The sequence below is a fragment of the Mus musculus genome, chromosome 12 (assembly GCF_000001635.26).
Source record: "Mus musculus strain C57BL/6J chromosome 12, GRCm38.p6 C57BL/6J".
Lineage (NCBI taxonomy): Eukaryota > Metazoa > Chordata > Mammalia > Rodentia > Muridae > Mus > Mus musculus.
In genome coordinates, this window is record NC_000078.6 from 116,093,422 (window position 1) to 116,112,904 (window position 19,483).

At 43.1% G+C, this 19,483-nt stretch overlaps 1 protein-coding gene and 1 long non-coding RNA gene across 7 annotated transcripts in view; one reads left to right on the plus strand and one right to left on the minus strand.

Moving 5' to 3' along the window:
* Positions 1-19,483, plus strand: part of Vipr2 (vasoactive intestinal peptide receptor 2) — a 71,218-nt gene that overhangs the window by 16,002 nt on the left and 35,733 nt on the right. For all 5 annotated transcript variants that reach the window (XM_011244102.2, XM_017315043.2, XM_006515806.4 and 2 more), the window contains exon 4: positions 1,300-1,397. In XM_011244102.2, the coding sequence (XP_011242404.1) occupies positions 1,300-1,397 (98 nt within the window). The remainder of the gene's footprint in view (positions 1-1,299; positions 1,398-19,483) is intronic.
* Positions 9,361-18,292, minus strand: Gm20658. Of its 2 annotated transcripts, none has more exons than XR_001780736.2 (3): positions 16,905-18,292; positions 10,055-10,165; positions 9,361-9,650 (listed from the first exon to the last, which is right to left on the minus strand). It is a non-coding gene; the product is annotated as a predicted gene 20658 (long non-coding RNA). The 2 variants fall into 2 exon arrangements; XR_001780735.2 differs by having other exon boundaries at positions 16,223-18,292.

Sequence of the window (19,483 nt, forward strand, 5' to 3'; positions counted from 1 at the left end):
TGGCCATGTTAGGGAATCTCAACCATTCTCAATATTCTGACCTCTAAAAGCTCTCATCCAATCACCAACATCTCCCTCAGGGGCTTGGCCATGAGTGTAAAGAGGCAGTCCACTGCAGATGTCAATGGGTCAGGTGTGGCCTGAGTCCAGGCCTCAGGGAGGATACCAGAAGGTCCCCAGGGAAGGTGATGGGAGACTGGGAGCTCAAGTCCTTTAAGGACTATGGAGTTGCATCTGCCCAATAGTGCTGGATTCAGGATCACCAGCCTGTCAGGAACTGCTAATGTACATTGCCAGAGGAGATGAGCTCTCAATGCCTGGTGACTGCTCACTACCAGTGAACAGGTGACCATCACCATATAGAAAAAATTGCAGGGCCTTTGGGTCAGAAAGCCTATCTCCTGCTCAAGCCCAAAAATTACCCAGTCTGCAGGACCTTGGTGCCCCACCTGTAGAAAGAGAACAGCAATATAAACCACACCTACCTCACAAGTCCACTCCGAAAGTAAAGGTATATATAAAGAAAGGCCTTTGTAAACTGAAACATCCCATAACCTGTGGGTCCCACGAGTAGCCTGGGCAAGGGACAGAAGTGCCACAGAGGATGAGGACATGTGTCGTACCCTGGGCACCTTGAATAAGAATCGGGCCTGGTCAGTTGGAATGACTAATGCCCTTGTCTTTCCCTTTCCCAGCAGGTCTGCCCAGAGCTTCATACTCTTTCTGCTTTGTGTGGTCACCTGCCACATTCTTTGTAAATAGAGTGAATGCCTCATTGCTGGATAAATTTGAGATTATTTAGGAATAAACAATGGGATTTTAAAATCACAAAACTGCTATATTTCTTACTATTTAAATCTCAATCATGTGTTTTCCTCCAACTGATAACCAAGCAGAAACTGCCCTACACTGCTTCTTAAGCATCGAAGGGTGAGGGACAGGCCAAATGGAGAGGGGACCAGGATTAAAAACTAAAGAAGAACAAGAGAGGTCGCTCCAGAGCGCTGGGCCTGGCCACCAGCACTCTAGTAGACGCAGATATCAGAATATGCTAAGGGTTGTCATTCAGCTTCCGAATACCAGCTCTGAGGCTTTAGCAGTTGCGATCAGTTCCAGTCCTGCTTTTTACCATTCTGTGATACAGTGTGTTCACTGGACCCTGTCAGGGAGGTCTCAAGAAGGAAGCTGTGCAGGGCAACTAAGGAAGGACTTCTGGGCAGCCTTAGTCGCTTGCTGATTAGGGCTTCAGCTTGTCATATCTAGCTTCCAAGGACCAAACATGCGAAATTTACTTTCCAGGAAACATAAGCAAAAACTGCACTAGCGATGGATGGTCAGAGACATTTCCAGATTTCATAGATGCGTGTGGCTACAACGACCCCGAGGATGAGAGTAAGGTAGGTGCCCGACCCGCCACACAAGCTCCACTCGTGGGCACTGCAAACAGACAACATTCTCTATGGGTCTCCTTACCTCTGTAGCAGCGCAGCTTCTTGATCCACACTTGGTCTCTGATATGCTCTGGCATTTGCGATTTGCCGACTCAGCATAATTTGGGAGGCCCAGGAAGGAAGGCTTTCCTTACCTGTCAGCATGTCTGGATGGGAGAGACTCCTGTGAGTGGGTTATTCCTGCCACAGACTAGCTCTTCTGGGACCCTCTGAACACCACATCCTTTGTACCATCTGGATCTCTTCATCCCATTTATAGAGTTGCCATTATCTGGATTCCTGGGAAGCAGATTTGATCCCTCAGCACACGAGTCCAATGCCAAACGTCTTTGTAAGTTCTGAAGCTGGGTCTGTTCGTAGCTGCTGGTGTCTTATCTCAGGCCACTCTCAGGTCAACTGTCAAGAGTCTCTCCAGCCATGGCTACAGCACTCTTCATCCATTTCTAAAGTAGAGTACTACACCCATGAGTAGATCTTTCTGTAAGGATGTAATTGTTGGGAATCTGGACATTCCTGACTCAGCCCTGTACCTCTGCCGGGCTCCATCTCCACCCTGGCAGCCTAGTGTATCCCGGCATCACCTTCCTTTGTGCTTGACCATTGTCTCCTCCTCTTCCCCCTCAGCCTGGGTGCCTTTGCTCTGTAAGGAGGACTTGAGCTCCTTACAAACCCACATTCAGTTACGTACAGACATGGTGACCACTAAGTAAGGTACTGAATGTAGGGGAGGCTCTACAGAAACCCAGTAAACAGCCAAGCACAGATCCTTCCACACAGCCACAGAGCACAGTCATTTCATGACTCATGTCACCTCCTGTCTATCACGGTGCCTTCTCTCCATCCGTGGCAGCAGTTCTGCTTCTGGGAGTTGACCCACTTGCCCCTTGCCCCAGACTAATTGCTTTCCTTTCTTCATTAAGCTTTATAATTCAAAGCCAAAAGATTATGAAACTCAAGGAAAGAAAACGCCACGTTGTTGTGAATGCTCCACTAGTTGAGGGCAGCATTCCTGGACAATAGCAGTGTAGCAGCTGCACAGTTGCCTGTGTCCTAAGAACCAGACACACTCAGGCTTGATGGCACCAATTCCACAGACCAGGTACTCAAGCTTGAAAAGACGCTGTGATGTGTTGGCCTTCATCTTTCTGACATTGCAACCTTCCATTTCCTCCCACACACGCTTTGACATTTCCACAAGACAGGGAACCCACTGGTCTCCTACCCTCTTCAGCTGCATTGTTAGAAGTCTCAGCTCTGGACTGGGATGTTGGCTGGGGTTCCAGCCCTCTAGCACACTCAGAATACCATGGAGAGGGTTCTACACTGCATCCTGTGCAGCAAATAGAAGCTGAGAGGTGAACCAATATTGAAGATCACAGCTCCTTGCTTTTGGATAGATGCCAGCTCACTTCTGACCCACTACCCCACTCAGGAGCCCATATACAAACCCCTGGTCAAATGTAGGAACTGGGCACCTGTGTCCTCTCTGTCCCCTGTGCTGCATTGCACACTCTGATGACCTAATTCTGTTGTCTGGTCTCACTTGATGAGCTCCCAAAGAAAACAGGTTTCTTTTCTGGCTGGTGACACTGTGGTGCTGCCTGCCTGTTCCGTTGTGTGTGTAATAACTGCCTTTAGTTTCTCTGTGACAAGTGTATCCCGTGTTCTCTGGGGCTATGATTATTGGTGAAGCTGTGGGTGGTGCCCATCCCCCTAGAATGGCTGCTGAGCACACAGGACAACTGTGTGATCTGGACTTGGTGATTACAGAGTGTACTGAATTTCGTGTTGCTGAACCCCACCCACATATCCTGGAGACCAACTTCAAGAGGTTCACTAAGCTGAGTCAGGCTCACAAGCCTGGAGAATGCAAACAAAAGGCAGCTACTTAGGATGCAGCTGAAGTCAAGGTGCAGAGAGACTATTGAAGCAGAAATGTCCCCACCCTAGGTCACCTGCATGTGTGACTAGGTGCCCAAAATCTCAGTCTTCCCTGCTTCCTCCTCATTTACCAAATCCCTGAAATGGCTGTTTCTGTCCCCTCAGTTAATGGCACCATCCTCGGGGTCACCTTGATGCCAAATGATGCTTATCATTTTACCCTTTTATAATACTGGATCCCCACAAATATGGACCCAAATCCCACAAGGGCCTTTGGTAGAATCACAAAAAGCAAAACTCTGGACATTCTGGCCTGCAGCTCTGAGGGCTGCATTCTTAGTAGCCCCTTGTCTGCACACAGAGATAGGCAAAACACCCATCTGGAAGCTCAGGGCTCTATCCATGTGGAATAAGATCTGAAACATGTTTTTATAGAAGACACGAATGCATTTTAAACTGCCCTAAAGCATTTTGATGCGTTGTCTCTAGGAAGCTGCCCACTGGCCTTCTGGGAGTGAGCATCCCCTGAGCTCAGGCTCCGAGTCTGCAGAGATGGTTCTTAAGTCCCGTTCTGAGTTCTGGTCCAGAGCAGGGATGACGGCCATGGCTTCAACCCCATCCCTTTGAAGCTGGTCAGATGGGACAAGGTCACCTGGTTAGAGGCCGTGGAGACAGATCAAGCAGCCATGAGTCTCGGGGCTTCTGTGAACTGGTGCTGAGCAGTGTCTTGAGATTGCTTCAACACTCTCTTCCTAGCCCTATGTTCGGGTTCCTCAGGGAGGCCTGGGACACACACACACACACACACACACACACACACACACACACACACACACACACACACCTTCACCTCTCATGTGTTCAAAGATCTTTGGGAGCCTGCATTCTGAGCTCTTCCCAGTTATGAAGAGTGACAGGGACGTAAGAAGCTCCGGTGTGTCCATGCAGAACAAGACCTCTCTTTTCCTTGATTTCTCCTAGGTCACACTCAGGGAGCATTTCCAGACACTGGAAAACTCCTGAGGCCCATTCGATGCTTCTGAGGAGACTATAATTAAACCCTGCCTGTGTGAGGCATGGCTTCTGATCCCTCATGCATTCTGTCTGTTTTGAAGAACTATTTTTGTTCTTAATTAAACATTTCAGAAATTCTTCAAATAGCATGAATTTATAATAATGGATTAAAAAAGTCAAAATATTTTAATGCAGAAGGCAATAGAAATGATGGACCAAAGTCAAAATGAGTAATGCTTCCAAATTGCAGTTTACACACTTTAAATACTTTAGATACTAGGTTTCTTCACAGACTCCTTGAAATATAAAACTATGGCAAACACAGTGCCATCATAGATGTGCTGAGCATGGGGCAGACTACATACAGGCTCTGGGCATGCGTACACACACATGACCAAAGCTGAGGCCCCTTGTCAAGGATTGCAGAGGCTTCTGAGAGATGACTATGTGTAGAAGGCCAGCTTTTTTTCTGTGTCTTTCTTAAATTGAAAAGTCAGACAATATATTCTGATGGTGTTTTCCCTCTCCCATCTCTTCCCAGATCCAACTCCATGGCTTCTTTCTATTTTTTAAAAAAACAAACAGGCAATTTCAAAAGCCAAAGAAACCAGATTTAAAAAAAAAAAAAAGGCGGTGAAAAGGTACAGGAAACACACAGGGACAGACAGGCAGACAGAGAATCCACAAAAGCACAAAATTAGAAACCACAAGATACATGTAAAAGGTCAGTAAATAGGAAATTCCCCCCAACAAAGCACAATGAAACAAAAACACTACAAAGCCACCCCTAAGTCCATCACTCTCTAATTGGATTTAGGAACCAGCACACAAGATGGAGCCCATGCCTAATACTGCTCAGGTAGCCGAGAGCCTGAGTCTAGACTAGCCGTAGCCCTGGGGAAAGCCCAGATCTTCTTGCCTGAAACAACTTGAGCTTTTCCTCAGCACTGCACTTTCTTCTCAGATCTGTGTGGTGGGGTGTCCCACTCACATGTAGTCATATTCTCCCATGAGGGTTATGTGGATGGCTATCATTGTTTCAGAATATATTAAGAAAAATAAATACATGTAACAAAACCCATAGGGTTGGCTACATATGGAAGAATGATTAGATCAAATTACAGTTCAAGGAAACTCTTCGAGGAGAGATATTGAGGTCCTTGCACCTTCAGCATACTACCCCAAACTGCCTATATGGCCATAACTCACTTGGGAACAAGGAGCCACCTCTGTTATGCCTTCCCACCTGGATCTCAAATAAAGAATCACTTTGGCTAAATTTAGAAGAGAGCTTTTGGCACTGGTGTCAAGTAAACACATTTCTTCCATATTATTTGATATTCCTAAAAATATTTATACCGTCTCCTCCCACCATCCTCCACACTAGGCCACTCTCCCTAATAGTGTTCCTCATACTTACCACGCTGATGGCACAGACCACACCATTAACACTCTGGTTCCATGAAGGCACTTGACCCCTAACAGCCTAATAATAGGCAGGGAGTCCTAGGAGGGGAAGGAGGAACTCACAGGGAGCCTCTGTGGCAATCCAGAATTGCCACCTACAGGGATATATCAGGATGTGAGTTCCAGTGCTCTCCAGATGACAGATTCCAGCAGGAGCTCACAGGGACAGAGGCATTTGCTCATTTCAGTATAGGTTATACTGACTCCATGTTGTGGTGTCTCTATTTTTCCGTGCATCAAAGGGCTTGCGTTTCATAGTGTTTAAGGCATATTGTGGGCCAAGCTTAATGACAGATAGTAGTGAGAAGAAAAAGGTTTAGAGAAGGCAGAGTGAGATGAGCTGTGGACAAGATAGGCTTGGCAACTCGAAAAGGCTAGGCAAGGAGCTACCCCACAGATGATGTGGCAGAGAACGGGACTTACAGTTACCCACAGGGGCCTGTGGCTGACCTTGGACTCACACAAGGGTGATCAAGAAGTTGCCTTGTGAAGACAGACTGAGTTATCAGACATGCTTACCCCTGTTTTAAGAGAAGCTTCACACATGGGCTTTGATGCTTTGCAGTAAACCATTAAGGCCAAAGGAGAAATAAGACACAGAAAGGCTGCCCAGGAACATTCAATGGCTTTCTAAATTCTTAAATCCCCTCCACTAAGAAATACTACCTTAGAGCTGGAAATTGATGAAAACCAGAAAATGAAAGGGTTGAGAAGCAGTCTATGAAGATGGCCACCCAGGGAAAATACAAGCTATAGTCATCTCTCTGTCTCAGTCTTCAGAGTCCCCTCTTTCCTTTTTAAGAGCCTATCTTGATCCCTCTGAGATCTTCAGTCAAAATAATTTTTTCTTTAATAAAAATAAAAGCTGATCTTGAGATAAATTACCAAGAATTATTGCTGAGATAGAATAAGTGTCCCACACAGATTAAACACAATTTTCTAGATGACAGCATTCAATGAGTTTCTTGGCCCTCTCCTACCTGTGTCATCTCTCTGTGGTGGGTGCAGATCTTTCAAAGAAAGGTTATAAATCTTGAAGTTTCATGAGGACAGATAGAACATCTCACACTTCCAATGTGCTAATAAATTCCCAGCTCTTCTTCACCTCCCTAGAGTGGAGAACACATCTACTGAGGAGAGCCTAGTTCATGCCAGACCAAGCGACCCTAGGTTCAAATCCTAGAAAACCATTTGTTTTCCTGTCAGGACACCAGTGTCTGGAGATACCAGATACCCCCTGTTTGTGTTGGTCTTGATAGGGTCACATAGCAATTACATTTGATAGTCTTCAAGGCACAAGCTTAAAATTAAATGTCAGAATTTTTTTATAATAAAGCAAAGACTGCCAGCTCTAGGTCAGCTGCCTTCTTGTTTTAAAATCATAAACTCTGCATATGTATAAAATGCTCAGTGGGACAAGCTACCAAATATCTCTGACTATCTTCTTACCTCAGAAATTCTACATTGGGGTTTTAAAATAAATTTCTCTCCTTGTTCATCTTAGCACTAGAAAGAAACACTAAATTCTATTTAAAAGATGTACAAGTTAGGAGAAAGGATGTCACGCTGATTGTGGGCTAGCTTCCCAATAGCTCCTGAGCATGCCCAAAATCACCCTAGAGATACACAGAGGCTCAAGTTCATGCTGCATCCACCCTTGAATTGGGCTCATAATCTCCATGGGAACTGTGACCACACAGAAGACCTCACCACTAGAAACCAGCATTCCCCTAAGCTGGCTACATGGATTTTTCCTTTCCTGGGATATCTTTGCCGTCCTCAAGAAAAATTATATCCGCAGGAGGATGTGTATCCCCAGGAGTGTCTGTGTCCTCAAGGAGAGGCCTTGTCTTCAAAAAAAGCTTAGTCCTTAGGAAAGACGATGTCCCAGTAAGAAGACACCATATCTCCATGAGAAGTTAGACTCTTCTTGAGAGGCTTGGTTCCTGCAGCAGCTGAGCTGGTAACCTAGTAACCTCTGATCATGAGCAGCCAACATTCATGTCTGCCCCTGAATATCTAAGTGACCATTGACCTTCATCACCCCAATGTAGCTTGGAGCCTGTCCCAAAATCACCCAAGAGCAGCCCCACTTCCTCTGATGAAGAGGTAAAAGATTGGAGGGTAAACACATTATGAACATTCTTGGGCTGAGGCTAAAGGAGAAGCCACTGCTACTCTGAGAGCAAGGAAGGTGAATTCAGCCCTGATTAGAAGATACTATTCAGGGAAGAGCCTCCTCCAAGAAAGACTAGGGAACATGGTCTGCATCTTACCTCTCATTGCCTCTTAAATGACAGAGAAATCTCCCAAGATTTTGGAATTATCTTCCATTGACAGGTAGGAATCCAAGCTCAGAACCCCTCCCCATACCCTAAAACACCCAACCAGATTTAATCAAGACCTCGGAAAGAGAAGTTACAGAGTGGTATCAGGACTCCGTTACAAGAAGCCAGTGAATATACAGATGTGACACTCCACCCTTCTAGGCTTGAGGTCTCCTGCAATCTGTGGGAGGAGTAAAACATTTCAGACTCAAGATTCTGTGTCTGGGGCCACTCAGCACTAGAAAACCTGTTGTCTGAACCTCCAACTGAGAGAAGGGCTCGTTGTGGAAAATAAACTTTTCCTGAGTAAGGTAAAAGGTATCCTTGACTTGTGGATGATTTAATCATCCTGGGTACATATTCTGTCCTAGTATCCACGTGTTCTTTGCCCTTGCATTCAACTAGACTCGGATGCAAAGCAGTGTCCCATGGCTGTTGTGCCGCACAACCATGATGCCTATATTGAACATGGACAGATGTTTTTTAGTCATTTTCCCCCAAACAGTGCCTCATAACAGCTATTACACAGAGCTTACATTGTTTACATTGTACTAGTTAGCACAGCCATGTGGATGATGTAAGTGTGTGAAAGGATTGCACAGGTTATAAGAAGCAAATACTGCAACACTTATACAAAGGACTTGAGATCTGTAACTTATTATGTCTTGAGATCCTGGAAGTTGTCTCCATGTGTACTAAGGGATGATACAGAGCCTATTTCTCCAGGTCAGTGCTTGTGCCTGCCTGGCTAATCACCCATTCCTATAGTTCCAGAGACTGTGACCACCAGAATCTCAGAAGCATCTGTAAGATGAATTATTTTAATGTAAGTGTAAACAGTTTATTAATCTGGTGACTAGATTTCTTTACCTTAGCTGGTCCCCAATAATCACACAGAGAAACCAAGATTTATTTCAAGCTGCCCCTCAATACTTGGGCAGTTATATGATTTACCTTAACTTCCTACACTAATCTAGCTACTTCCAATCCCCATGATACTTGAAGTTTAAAATTGTTCTAGCTATCTCTGCTTCAGATGGTTTCTTCACATGGTGTCTTCTTGAACACTGTCCTCTGCATGGCCAATCCAAACCTCCTCCCCTCTCTCTTTCTCCTTTCCCTGGATGATGGAAGTTATGCCATATTCTCTCTTCTTCCAAGCCATTCGGTGATCAGCATTTATTGACAAAACACAGAATAAATGGTAAGAATTGTTTGCACAAACAAGAAGGGCTGGGGGTAGTTTATTGACCTAAGCATTACAATGCCATATCCAGATTGAAATAAGAAATGAGGGCAGGGAAATAAGCATTTGAATAATACAAGGACAACCTTTACGCAGTGCACAAAAGCCTTATGCCTACAGGCTTCATCAGATTTGAAACAGTGGCTATGAACAGTGGTAGACCTCATCCTCTTGGCTCCAGTCATCAGCACCATGGCCAGTTCTGCCTGTAGACTATCTCCATCAAGCCTCAGCGGAGCTAAAAGTGCTCTCTCTTCCATTTTACTGTGTGGGAAACAGTTGAAAATAGATTTTTAAGCCACATACTCCTCAGTAACTGTGGATTTGGACCACCAGTGTAAGGCATTAAGCAGCAGAATAAGCTCCGAGAAGGGTCATTACACTGACTGATGGCTAGTGATAAACATGTATCTACATTTAGATACATGTTTATCAGTGCAGAAATCTGAGATAAGTAGGCAACTCTCTGTTTCTCCATCTATAAAATGAATTCAGCAAATGAACTATTCACTTCTTCAAAGTATAATTGGGATCCTAGACCTCACTTCTGATACACTGTTGTAGGCTGCTTTCTATGCCACATCTGAGACTGTGTTCTTGAGAGTACAGTGTGGTCCACAGGTAGATGATGTGACTGGTAGGGGGCCTTGTTGGGAGTAAGGGATTACCTGGGGAGGGGCATAAAAAGAGACTGGGACCATGGGTGTTGCTGTGGCTGTTCAGCTCTCCTCTGTAGCTTGTTTGGATATAGACACAGTCCAGAACAAAAGAATAACAACCTGTAACACAAACACAAGATACACTTAACTCATGGAAAATTTCATGCCTCCTTGCCACCATCTCTGAAAACCCACCTCCCCAGCACCATGCTTGAAGAAGTGGGTACCATGACTTTACTAACCCCGGGAACCTGGCTAGGATTCCAATACCAGGCATGATTTCCCTCCTGACAACTGGGCTGTAAGTCCAATTATACAGCTGTTGTTTGGCAACATTATAAGAGTGCTACTGTTCGCACATTTATGCATATCTTGCCATGCTGGTCATTTCTGTGGTTCATAGGTTTTACAGCTGAGAAGGACAGTTTAATTGCTTCCCTCCCTTGGAAGTTTCCTTGGATATTATTTTCTGAAACGGTGGAGGCAGGACCACAGGGAAGAGGCTTTCAGCCAGATCCAGCTTGAGTCATACAAGGCTTATATCTGTCCTTGTGGTTGGAATCTTTGGTAATAAGGGCCAAGCCTCAACCCTTGAGAGACACACAAGGGCTACATGACTACTCTACCAAAAGCAATTTACAGATGCAATATCAACCCAATAAAAATACCAAAAATGTTCTTCACAAAACCAGGAAAAAAATCTAAAATCCATATGGAACCAGTAAAGACTTTGATGGCCAAATCAATCTCAGAAAAAGAAAAAAGAAGAATACTGGAGGAATTGCTATTTTAGACTTCAAGATATATTGGACAGTTATTGTAATAAAGATAATATGGTATTGGCACAAGACAGATATGTAAGTCAATGTAATAAAATAGAAGACACAAACATGAGTATTTATAACTATAGCTACCTGATACATGACAAAGAGGTAAAAATTTATAAACTGGAAAAAAGATGGCATCTTCAAAAATGGTGCCAGGAAAACTATATTTCCATCTGCAGAAAAATTTAAATTAGACCCATATCTATCACCCTGCACAAAAATTAGATCCAAGTGAATCAAAGACCTCACTTTGAAACCTGAAGAATTGAATCTGCTACAGCATATAGGCAGTATCCTATGAGATATGGGTGTAGGAAAGGACTTTCTAAACTGGACTCCATTTGCCAAAGAGCTAAGACAAGCAATTGACACCTAGGACCACATAAAACTAAAAAACTTCCATACAGCTAAGGAACTAATCAATTGAATGAAGAAGAAACACACAGAATGAAAGAGAATCTTTGCCAGATATACATCTAACAGAGATTTAATAATCCAGAATATACAAACAAACAAGCAAAAAAACCAGAGTCAGAAAAACACACAACCAATTTTAAAATGGACTAGGGATCCAGAGAGTTCTTAACAAAAGAAATAAAATGGCTAATAAGTACCTCAAAATTATTCATTATTCTTAGCAACTAGGAAAATGCAAAATAAAAGAACATTCAGAGTTCATCTTGCCCCCAGTAAAAATTACTAAAATCAACAAAATAACTGACAACAAATGCTGATGAGACTGTGGAGAAAGGTGGACACTCATTCCCTATTGGTGGGTATGCAAACTGGTATAGCATCTCTGAAATCAGTATGGAGAATTCTCAAAATTTTTTAAATTTAAAAAATTTCTGTATGGCCCAGCTATGTCATTCCTTGGTGTATGCTCAAAGGACTCAACATCGTACTAAGCAATAGTTACTCAGCCATGTTCATGGCTACTGTACTCACAATAGCCACGAAACAAACAACCTAACTGTCCCATGACTAGATAATGAAACTGTGGTATATATACACTATAGAATACTATTCAGCTATAAATAACAATGAAATTTTCAGGTAAATAGATGGAACTAGAAGGATTATATTGAGTGAGATAAAGTAGGTCATCAGCTTCCTTTCTTATACAACCGAGTTGCATACAACCAGCCCAGGGATGTCCCTCCCACATCAATAACTATTCAAGAGAATACCCCACAGATATGCCAAAAGCCAATCTAATAGAGCCAATTCTTTAATTTCCATTTGTCTAGGTGATTCTAGTTTGTGTCAATATAACTTTTACCAGCATAATTGTCCCACTATCAGCATAACATACAAACACATCACTATTAAACCATAATCTTCCCTTTTTTATTTATCCCCTAATATTTAATGTTACTGCCACAATATAAAATATAATATTACTTTTAAAGTCTTTAAAAATCTCAAACACTTTAAAAGTTTAAAGTTTCTTTAAAATACCCAAAGTTTCTTAACTGTGGGTTCTTATAAAATCAAAAGCAAGTTAAATAATTTCTTACTCCAAAAGAAAGTACCCACGAAGTAGAAATAAGAACAAAATAACACCATTAAAAAATGGGGCTGAGGAAAGGATGGACCATATAAAGACTGCCATATCCAGGGATCCATTCCATAATCAGCTTCCAAACGCTGACACCATTGCATACACTAGCAAGATTTTGCTGAAAGGACCCAGATATAGCTGTCTCTTGTGAGACTATGCCGGGGCCTAGCAAACACAGAAGTGGATGCTCACAGTCAGCTATTGGATGGATCACAGAGCCCCCAATAGAGGAGCTAGAGAAAGTACCCAAGGAGCTAAAGGGATCTGCAACCCTATAGGTGGAACAACATTATGAACTAACCAGTACCCCAGAGCTCTTGACTCTAGCTGCATATGTATCAAAAGATGGCCTAGTCAGCCATCACTGGAAAGAGAGGCCCATTGGACTTGCAAACTTTATATGCCCCAGTACAGGGGAACGCCAGGGCCAAAAAGTGGGAGTGGGTGGGTAGGGGAGTGGGGGGGGGGAGTGTATTGGGGACTTTTTGGATAGCATTGGAAATGTAAATGAGGAAAATACCTAATAAAAAAAATTAATTCTAAAAAAAAAAGTGGGGCTCAGAACTAAACAAAGAATTCTCACCTGAGGAATACCGAATGGCTGAGAAACACCTGAAAACATGTTCAGCATCCTTAATCATCAGGGAAATGCAAATCAAAACAACCCTGAGATTCCATCTCACACCAGTCAGAATGGTTAAGATCAAAAACTCAGGTGACAGCAGATGCTGGCAAGGATGTGGAGAAAGAGGAACACTCCTCCATTGTTGGTGGGATTGCAAGCTTGTACAACCACTCTGGAAATCAGTCTGGTGGTTCCTCAGAAAATTGGACATGGTACTACTGGAGGATCCCGCAATACCTCTCCTGGGCATATATCCAGAAGATGTTCCAATTAGTAAGAAAGAAACATGCTCCACTATGTTCATAGCAGCCTTATAATAGTCAGAAGCTGGAAAGAACCCAGATGCCCCTCAACAGAGGAATGGATACAAAAAATGTGGTACATTTACACAATAGAGTACTACTCAGCTATTAAAAAGGATGAATTTATGAAATTCCTAGGCAAATGGTTGGACCTGGAGGCCATTATCCTGAGTGAGGTAACCCAATCACAAAAGAACTCAAATGATATGTACTCACTGATAAGTGGATATTAGCTCAGAAACTTAGAATACCCAAGATATAAGTTACAATTTGCAAAACACATGAAACTCAAGAATAACGAAGGCCAAAGTGTGGACACTTTGCCCCTTCTTAGAATTGGGAACAAAACACCCATGGAAGGAGTTACAGAGACAAAGTTTGGAGCTGAGACAAAAGGATGGACCATCTAGAGACTGCCATATCCAGGGATCCATCCCATAATCAGCCTCCAAACACTGACACCATTGCATACACTAGCAAGATTTTGCTGAAAGGACCCTGATATAGCTGTCTCTTGTGGGACTATGCCGGGGCCTAGCAAACACAGAAGTGGATGCTCACAGTCAGCTATTGGATGGATCACAGAGCCCCCAATAGAGGAGCTAGAGAAAGTACCCAAGGAGCTAAAGGGATCTGCAACCCTATGGATGGAACAACAATATGAACTAACCAGTACCCCAGAGCTCTTGACTCTAGCTGCATATGTATCAAAAGATGGCCTAGTCAGCCATCACTGGAAAGAGAGGCCCATTGGACTTGCAAACTTTATATGCCCCAGTACAGGGGAACGCCAGGGCCAAAAGGGGGAGTGGGTGGTTAGGGGAGTGGGGGGGTGGGTATGGGGGACTTTTTGGATAGCATTGGAAATGTAAATGAAGAAAATACCTAAAAAGAAAGAAAGAAAGAAAGAAAGAAAGAAAGAAAGAAAGAAAGAAAGAAAGAAAGAAAGAAAGAAAGAAAGAAAGAGAAAGAAAGAAAGAACAAGCAAACTACAAGTCCAACAATCAACAATATAAATAGTTCAGTCCACAATCTAGAACACACAATCTTCTGGGTTCCAGCGAGTTTGTGAGCAGAACCTTTCCTCCGGCTCTGCCATCCACAGCACACACAACTTGTTTACTAGACTCAGGCCAGCTCCACTCTACACCTGGATGGTCAACCCACAACCCTGGCATCTCAAATATGCTGAGGTCTTGACTTCAGCTGATCCTACATCTTCAACAGTGTCTTTTCTTAGTCTTTTCAGGGATATCTATCCTGCCACATAGTGTGTTGCCTTGGCTTCTCCCCAGAATTCAATGCTGGTGTTTTCACTACATCACTGACCTCTCCTGACCTCTCACTGTGCAAATCCCCAAGCTTCTTTCAATGACTCTTTCAGTCCTGTAGCTTTCATACCACTGAAGCACATATTGCCAACCACATACCACATGGAAGGCACATATTGCCAACGTCAGCTGCCAGCTTGAGGTGCAACTGTGGCTCCCTTTTCGACCACAGTTTCATTGTGCTAACCCTGAGGAAATTCTTCCCAGGGTATTTCACCCAAATGAAGCTGGTCTCTTGTTAATCATAGCTGATTCTTCATCTCTAGCTAAGCCACATTGATTGCCTCCATTGAAGCAAAGATTTCGTTTCTTTCGGGGAGAATCCTGAAAGTGGGAGTGGAGTTGTCTCTGACTCTTTTGCCTGCTCTTGGGACCCTTTTCCTCTGACTGGTTGAATCCCCAGTCTTGATGTGAGGGTTTGTGCCTGACCTTATTGCATCTTGCTGTGCCATGTTTGCTTGATGGGAGGCCTGCTCTTTTCTGGTGGGGGAGACAGGTGTAAACTGTATCTGGGAGACGGGGAGGGGACTGGAAGGCGTGGAGAGAGGGAAATCTGTGGTCCGGATATATTGTATGAGAGAGGAATAAATAAAACACTCTTTTAAATGATTGTTAATCTAAATTACCACTTGGAGGAGCCTCACAGAGTCTTTGTGATTCTCTGAAACTTCACAAGTCAAACCTCTACCATACTCATTTTTCTTAGCATTATATTCCAAGTTTCCTCAGTAGCCCATTAAGCTCCAAAAACTCAATGACTTTTCCAACCCAAATTTCCAAATACTGCTACAATCTTTCCCCAAAAAGGGCAGCTCTACTACAGCAGTATTCTACTCTCTGATACTGGTTTTTGTTCTACTTTGTTTTTTCTTACTGGGAAAAAATATAAGCAACATCAACTTAAGGAGGAAAGGAGCTATTACATCTTACATGTCTTAGTCAATAATCAAGGAAAGCCAGGACAGGAGCTCAAGACGGAGGCTTGGAGGCAAGAACTGCAGCAAAGACCACTGAAGAATGCAGCTTGCTCACCTGCCCAGAGATGGTACTGCACACGGGAGGCTAGGCCTTCCTACATCAATCAAGAATCAGTATGCCCGAAGGTATCTGATAGAGGTAATTCCTCAGTTGAGGTTCTCTTTTTCTAGATGACTCAAGTTTGAGTCAAATCAACAAAACTAACCAGCCTGCTGGGGGTATGGTAGTTATAGAGTTGTAAATGTCAGCTTTCTGTCAGGAACAGTAGAAAAGCTACACACACGGTCTTCAGGAGAAAATAGAACTAGTCCACAATAGTAAGTAGCAACAGCACATGCAGAAAATAGGCCAGCAGTGTCAAAAGAAATCCAGAGAGATATTCTTGACATGAAAATTTTGTTGAGTGGGAAACCATCTGTTGCTGAACGAGGAAACAAAACCAAACACAGCCTCACAGGAGTGGCCAGCAGGCTTCTGAGATGTGCTGACAACGGAGATGCTTTTCTCATTGGTTAGGGTGGTTAGCTACCTAGCTGGTGCTAAGACATACCACGCAGTCATCCACGACTTGAAGCTAGAGCTACCACAGCTGCTGGGAAGATAGCTCTGGGAGTTTCTCTGCTGATGCAGCTGCCAACTCAGTCAAAGGTCAGTCCTGGCCTCCATGGTTAATTTTATTTTCATTTAATAATCATCTCTCTCCTTTGGACATCCTCTCTGTTGATTGAGAACATCCCCAGCTGTTAGGTATTACTGATGTTCACATCACATTCCTTTCCTATGTACACGGACGTCAGAAACCAAAATCCCTGTAGATTCTTAGAGTGGCTGTGGTCATGTGGTTTTGGCTGCCTGGTTTTCATGGGGATCAGTGACAGCAGAGGTTCTGTGAATTAAGAAGGAATCGTCACAGGACTGCAGCTCAGGTCTTGGTGCCTAAACTTAATGAAAAGAAAGACCAATGAGCCAGCATATGCTTCTCAGCCAGTCTTCATTTTCTTAGATAAAGTTAAGCTGGGTTTCAGATTTTTCCAGACTGCCACTGGTGTCGAAAACACCACCTCTCATTTATCCAGTGAGCAGCCTGTGGCCCAATGATTGTGTCATACAAATCTAGCTAAAGAAGCCACAGCTGTGCTGCTGCAGATAAGGCCTCTTCCAACAATGCAGAAGTGCATCCTCTCGTTGACATCTTCTCCAGTAAATTCTGAGATGTGGAGAACATTGCTTACCTCCAGAAAATATTGACACCAGTTAGAAACAGTCTGTGAACAATTGCTTTAGTTGAGGAATCCGTATTCACTTGATACAGGTGTCGATTCAGAAGACAGCACTATAGGGCTTCCTCCCAAGTTAACTGTCTGTATGGTGCACTTAGAGACTTAACAAATGTTTCTATGGAAACAAAAGACAAACAAAGGTCAATAGTCAGTGCAAATGGCATACTGGGAAAATCCCTGGAAAAGGCTTCCAGCACCTCTAAGTTGCATGGGGTGGAGGGGCAGTATCAGCTGATAGTTATTGTAGTTTCGGCTAGAATATCCTTGGTGGTGGCATCATGTGTCCTAGAAGAGTGGCTATGCAGCACAGCCTGACAATTGCCAGCCAATGTGGGAGTGGTGATTTCTTCAAAGCTTGAAGTAGCTTTTCTAGATCCAATTTTCAGGCTTAGAAGAAAGGGGCAGCCCCATTTTCCAGTGATTAAAAATTCTAATGGAATAAAAATGGAAGGTTATCTTGAATAGTCATAGGAAGATGTTGGAAGAAAATGGTTTAGAAATAAAATGAAAGTTGAAGATACTAAGTAGGGCTTGAGTCATTGTCGGGGGCATCGGTGTTCTCTACTAACCAGGTTTCTCCCTGAGATCACCTACTCCTGCCAAAGGCAGACACAGGTGACTAAGCCGAGTAAATCTAGTTTCATTAAACCAAAGTATTTGCCCAGTCCCGCAAAAGAACTTCAAGTCAGCACCAGTGATGTCCAGGGAGGCCCACTGGCTCTATAAGGTCAACCATACCCCATTAGAACTTTCTGGAAACAAGGAGTCTCCAATTAGGCTTTTAAAAGCTCCTCTGGGCCGAGGACCCACCACTGTGTCCTGTTAGTGAGAACAGAGCTGCCATGAATTTACACAAATCACAACATTCCACAAACGTTAGACTATGCAATAAGAGCTTCTCGGCTCATTTTGTTTACAAAAGCATACTTTGCCAAAGTTTCAGAAAGCTCCAGGGTAAAGAGAACATGGGTTCTTTGAATCTAGGAAACAGAACATTAGAAAGACCAAAAAGTTATTTCCTGGATCTGTCAGTTTGGTTTTTCTGAATATTCCCATCCAACTGAATTCACAACATTGAAGCTGTCCAAATGCTGTGCTTGCCCAGCTCCCATGGATCCTCTTGCAGCCAGTATGATCACTCCTTGCAGAACCTATTGGGAAAGCATCAGATGAGGAGAACAGCTGTCAGAGGGCTGTCATATAGACTGAGGAGGACTCACTATAAACAACGTGTTACTAGAACTGGCTTGACAGTATGGTCTCGGGATACACTGGGTTTCCAAGAGTCTCATACGCTTTCTGGCAGGCCTAAGCTAATGCATCTCGCCACACAGTTATCAGGTAAGGGAAGTAAACCATCATGTACTGAGAAAAGCCTAATTAATTCAATCTCTCTGTGTTTATAAACAGAAAGAACAAATTCTTTTGAGCTTGCTAGGAGGCCTCTGGAAAAACTCAATTAGTTTGAAATCAAAAAGCTTCATTGAAGATTCAATTTACAGAAGTTTGTCAAAAACATCAAAAATGTGAAAGCATTGTTTAAATAGGATCAAAAGCAGTTGACAGATTTCAAAGCCAAATACAGGAAGTTACATAGTTATTTAAAAGACAGAAAATGTAACTTTTTAATAGTGAGCCATAGGAAATTATTTTAATGAAAAAGAATCTTTCCTAGTCAGATTATTCAAAAAGCAAAGAAAATCGTTTAGAATCTTCCCTCAAGAGTTGAGCATTTTCCCTGAGCTTGCATGTCACTGATAGAGTGCTACCTACATGCTTACAAACTCAAGACCATGGAGTCCATCAACAATGAACACAAAAATGAGCAAGGTCAAGAAATGGTGGAGCATGCTAGTAAAGCCAGGACTGGACCAGCAGGAGGGTCCTGAATTCAAGGCCACCTTGGCTAGATACCATCTCAACAAACTCAAAGAACAAGGAGAAAGATAGGAAAAGAGTGATAATTTAATCAGCATTATACTTTTTAAAAAAAACAACAACAACAACACTTTCTTGGGCTGGTGAGATGTCTCAGCAGTTAAGAACACTGGCTGATCTCCAGGGGTCCTGAGTTCAATTCCCAGCAACCCACAGGGTGGTTCAGGACTATCTGCCAAGGGGTCTGATGCCCTCTTCTGGCATGCAAGTGTACATGTAGACAGAGCACTCCCACATTTAAAGAAAATACAGAAATATATATATTTTTAAAAAAGTAAAAGAGCAAATTCTTGTTTTACATTCACATTCATATATATATATATATATTTGTAGTATATATATATACTACAAAGCCTTATTGTGCATTGTTTTATAATAATGCTAATTTTAAAATGTTAATAGTTTCATATATAGCCTTACCACAGAAGGTCCTCTGTCCCCTTCTCTGTCTACTCTCCTCTGTCTTTTCCTCTAGCTTTCCATGTGTCCTAATTGTCACACAAGCCCTCTGTAGATTGGCTGGCCTGTAAGCAATTCTTTTTTTTGTTTGTTTGTTTTGTTTTCTGCTTTTGGTGTGGCATAGGAACATTGAC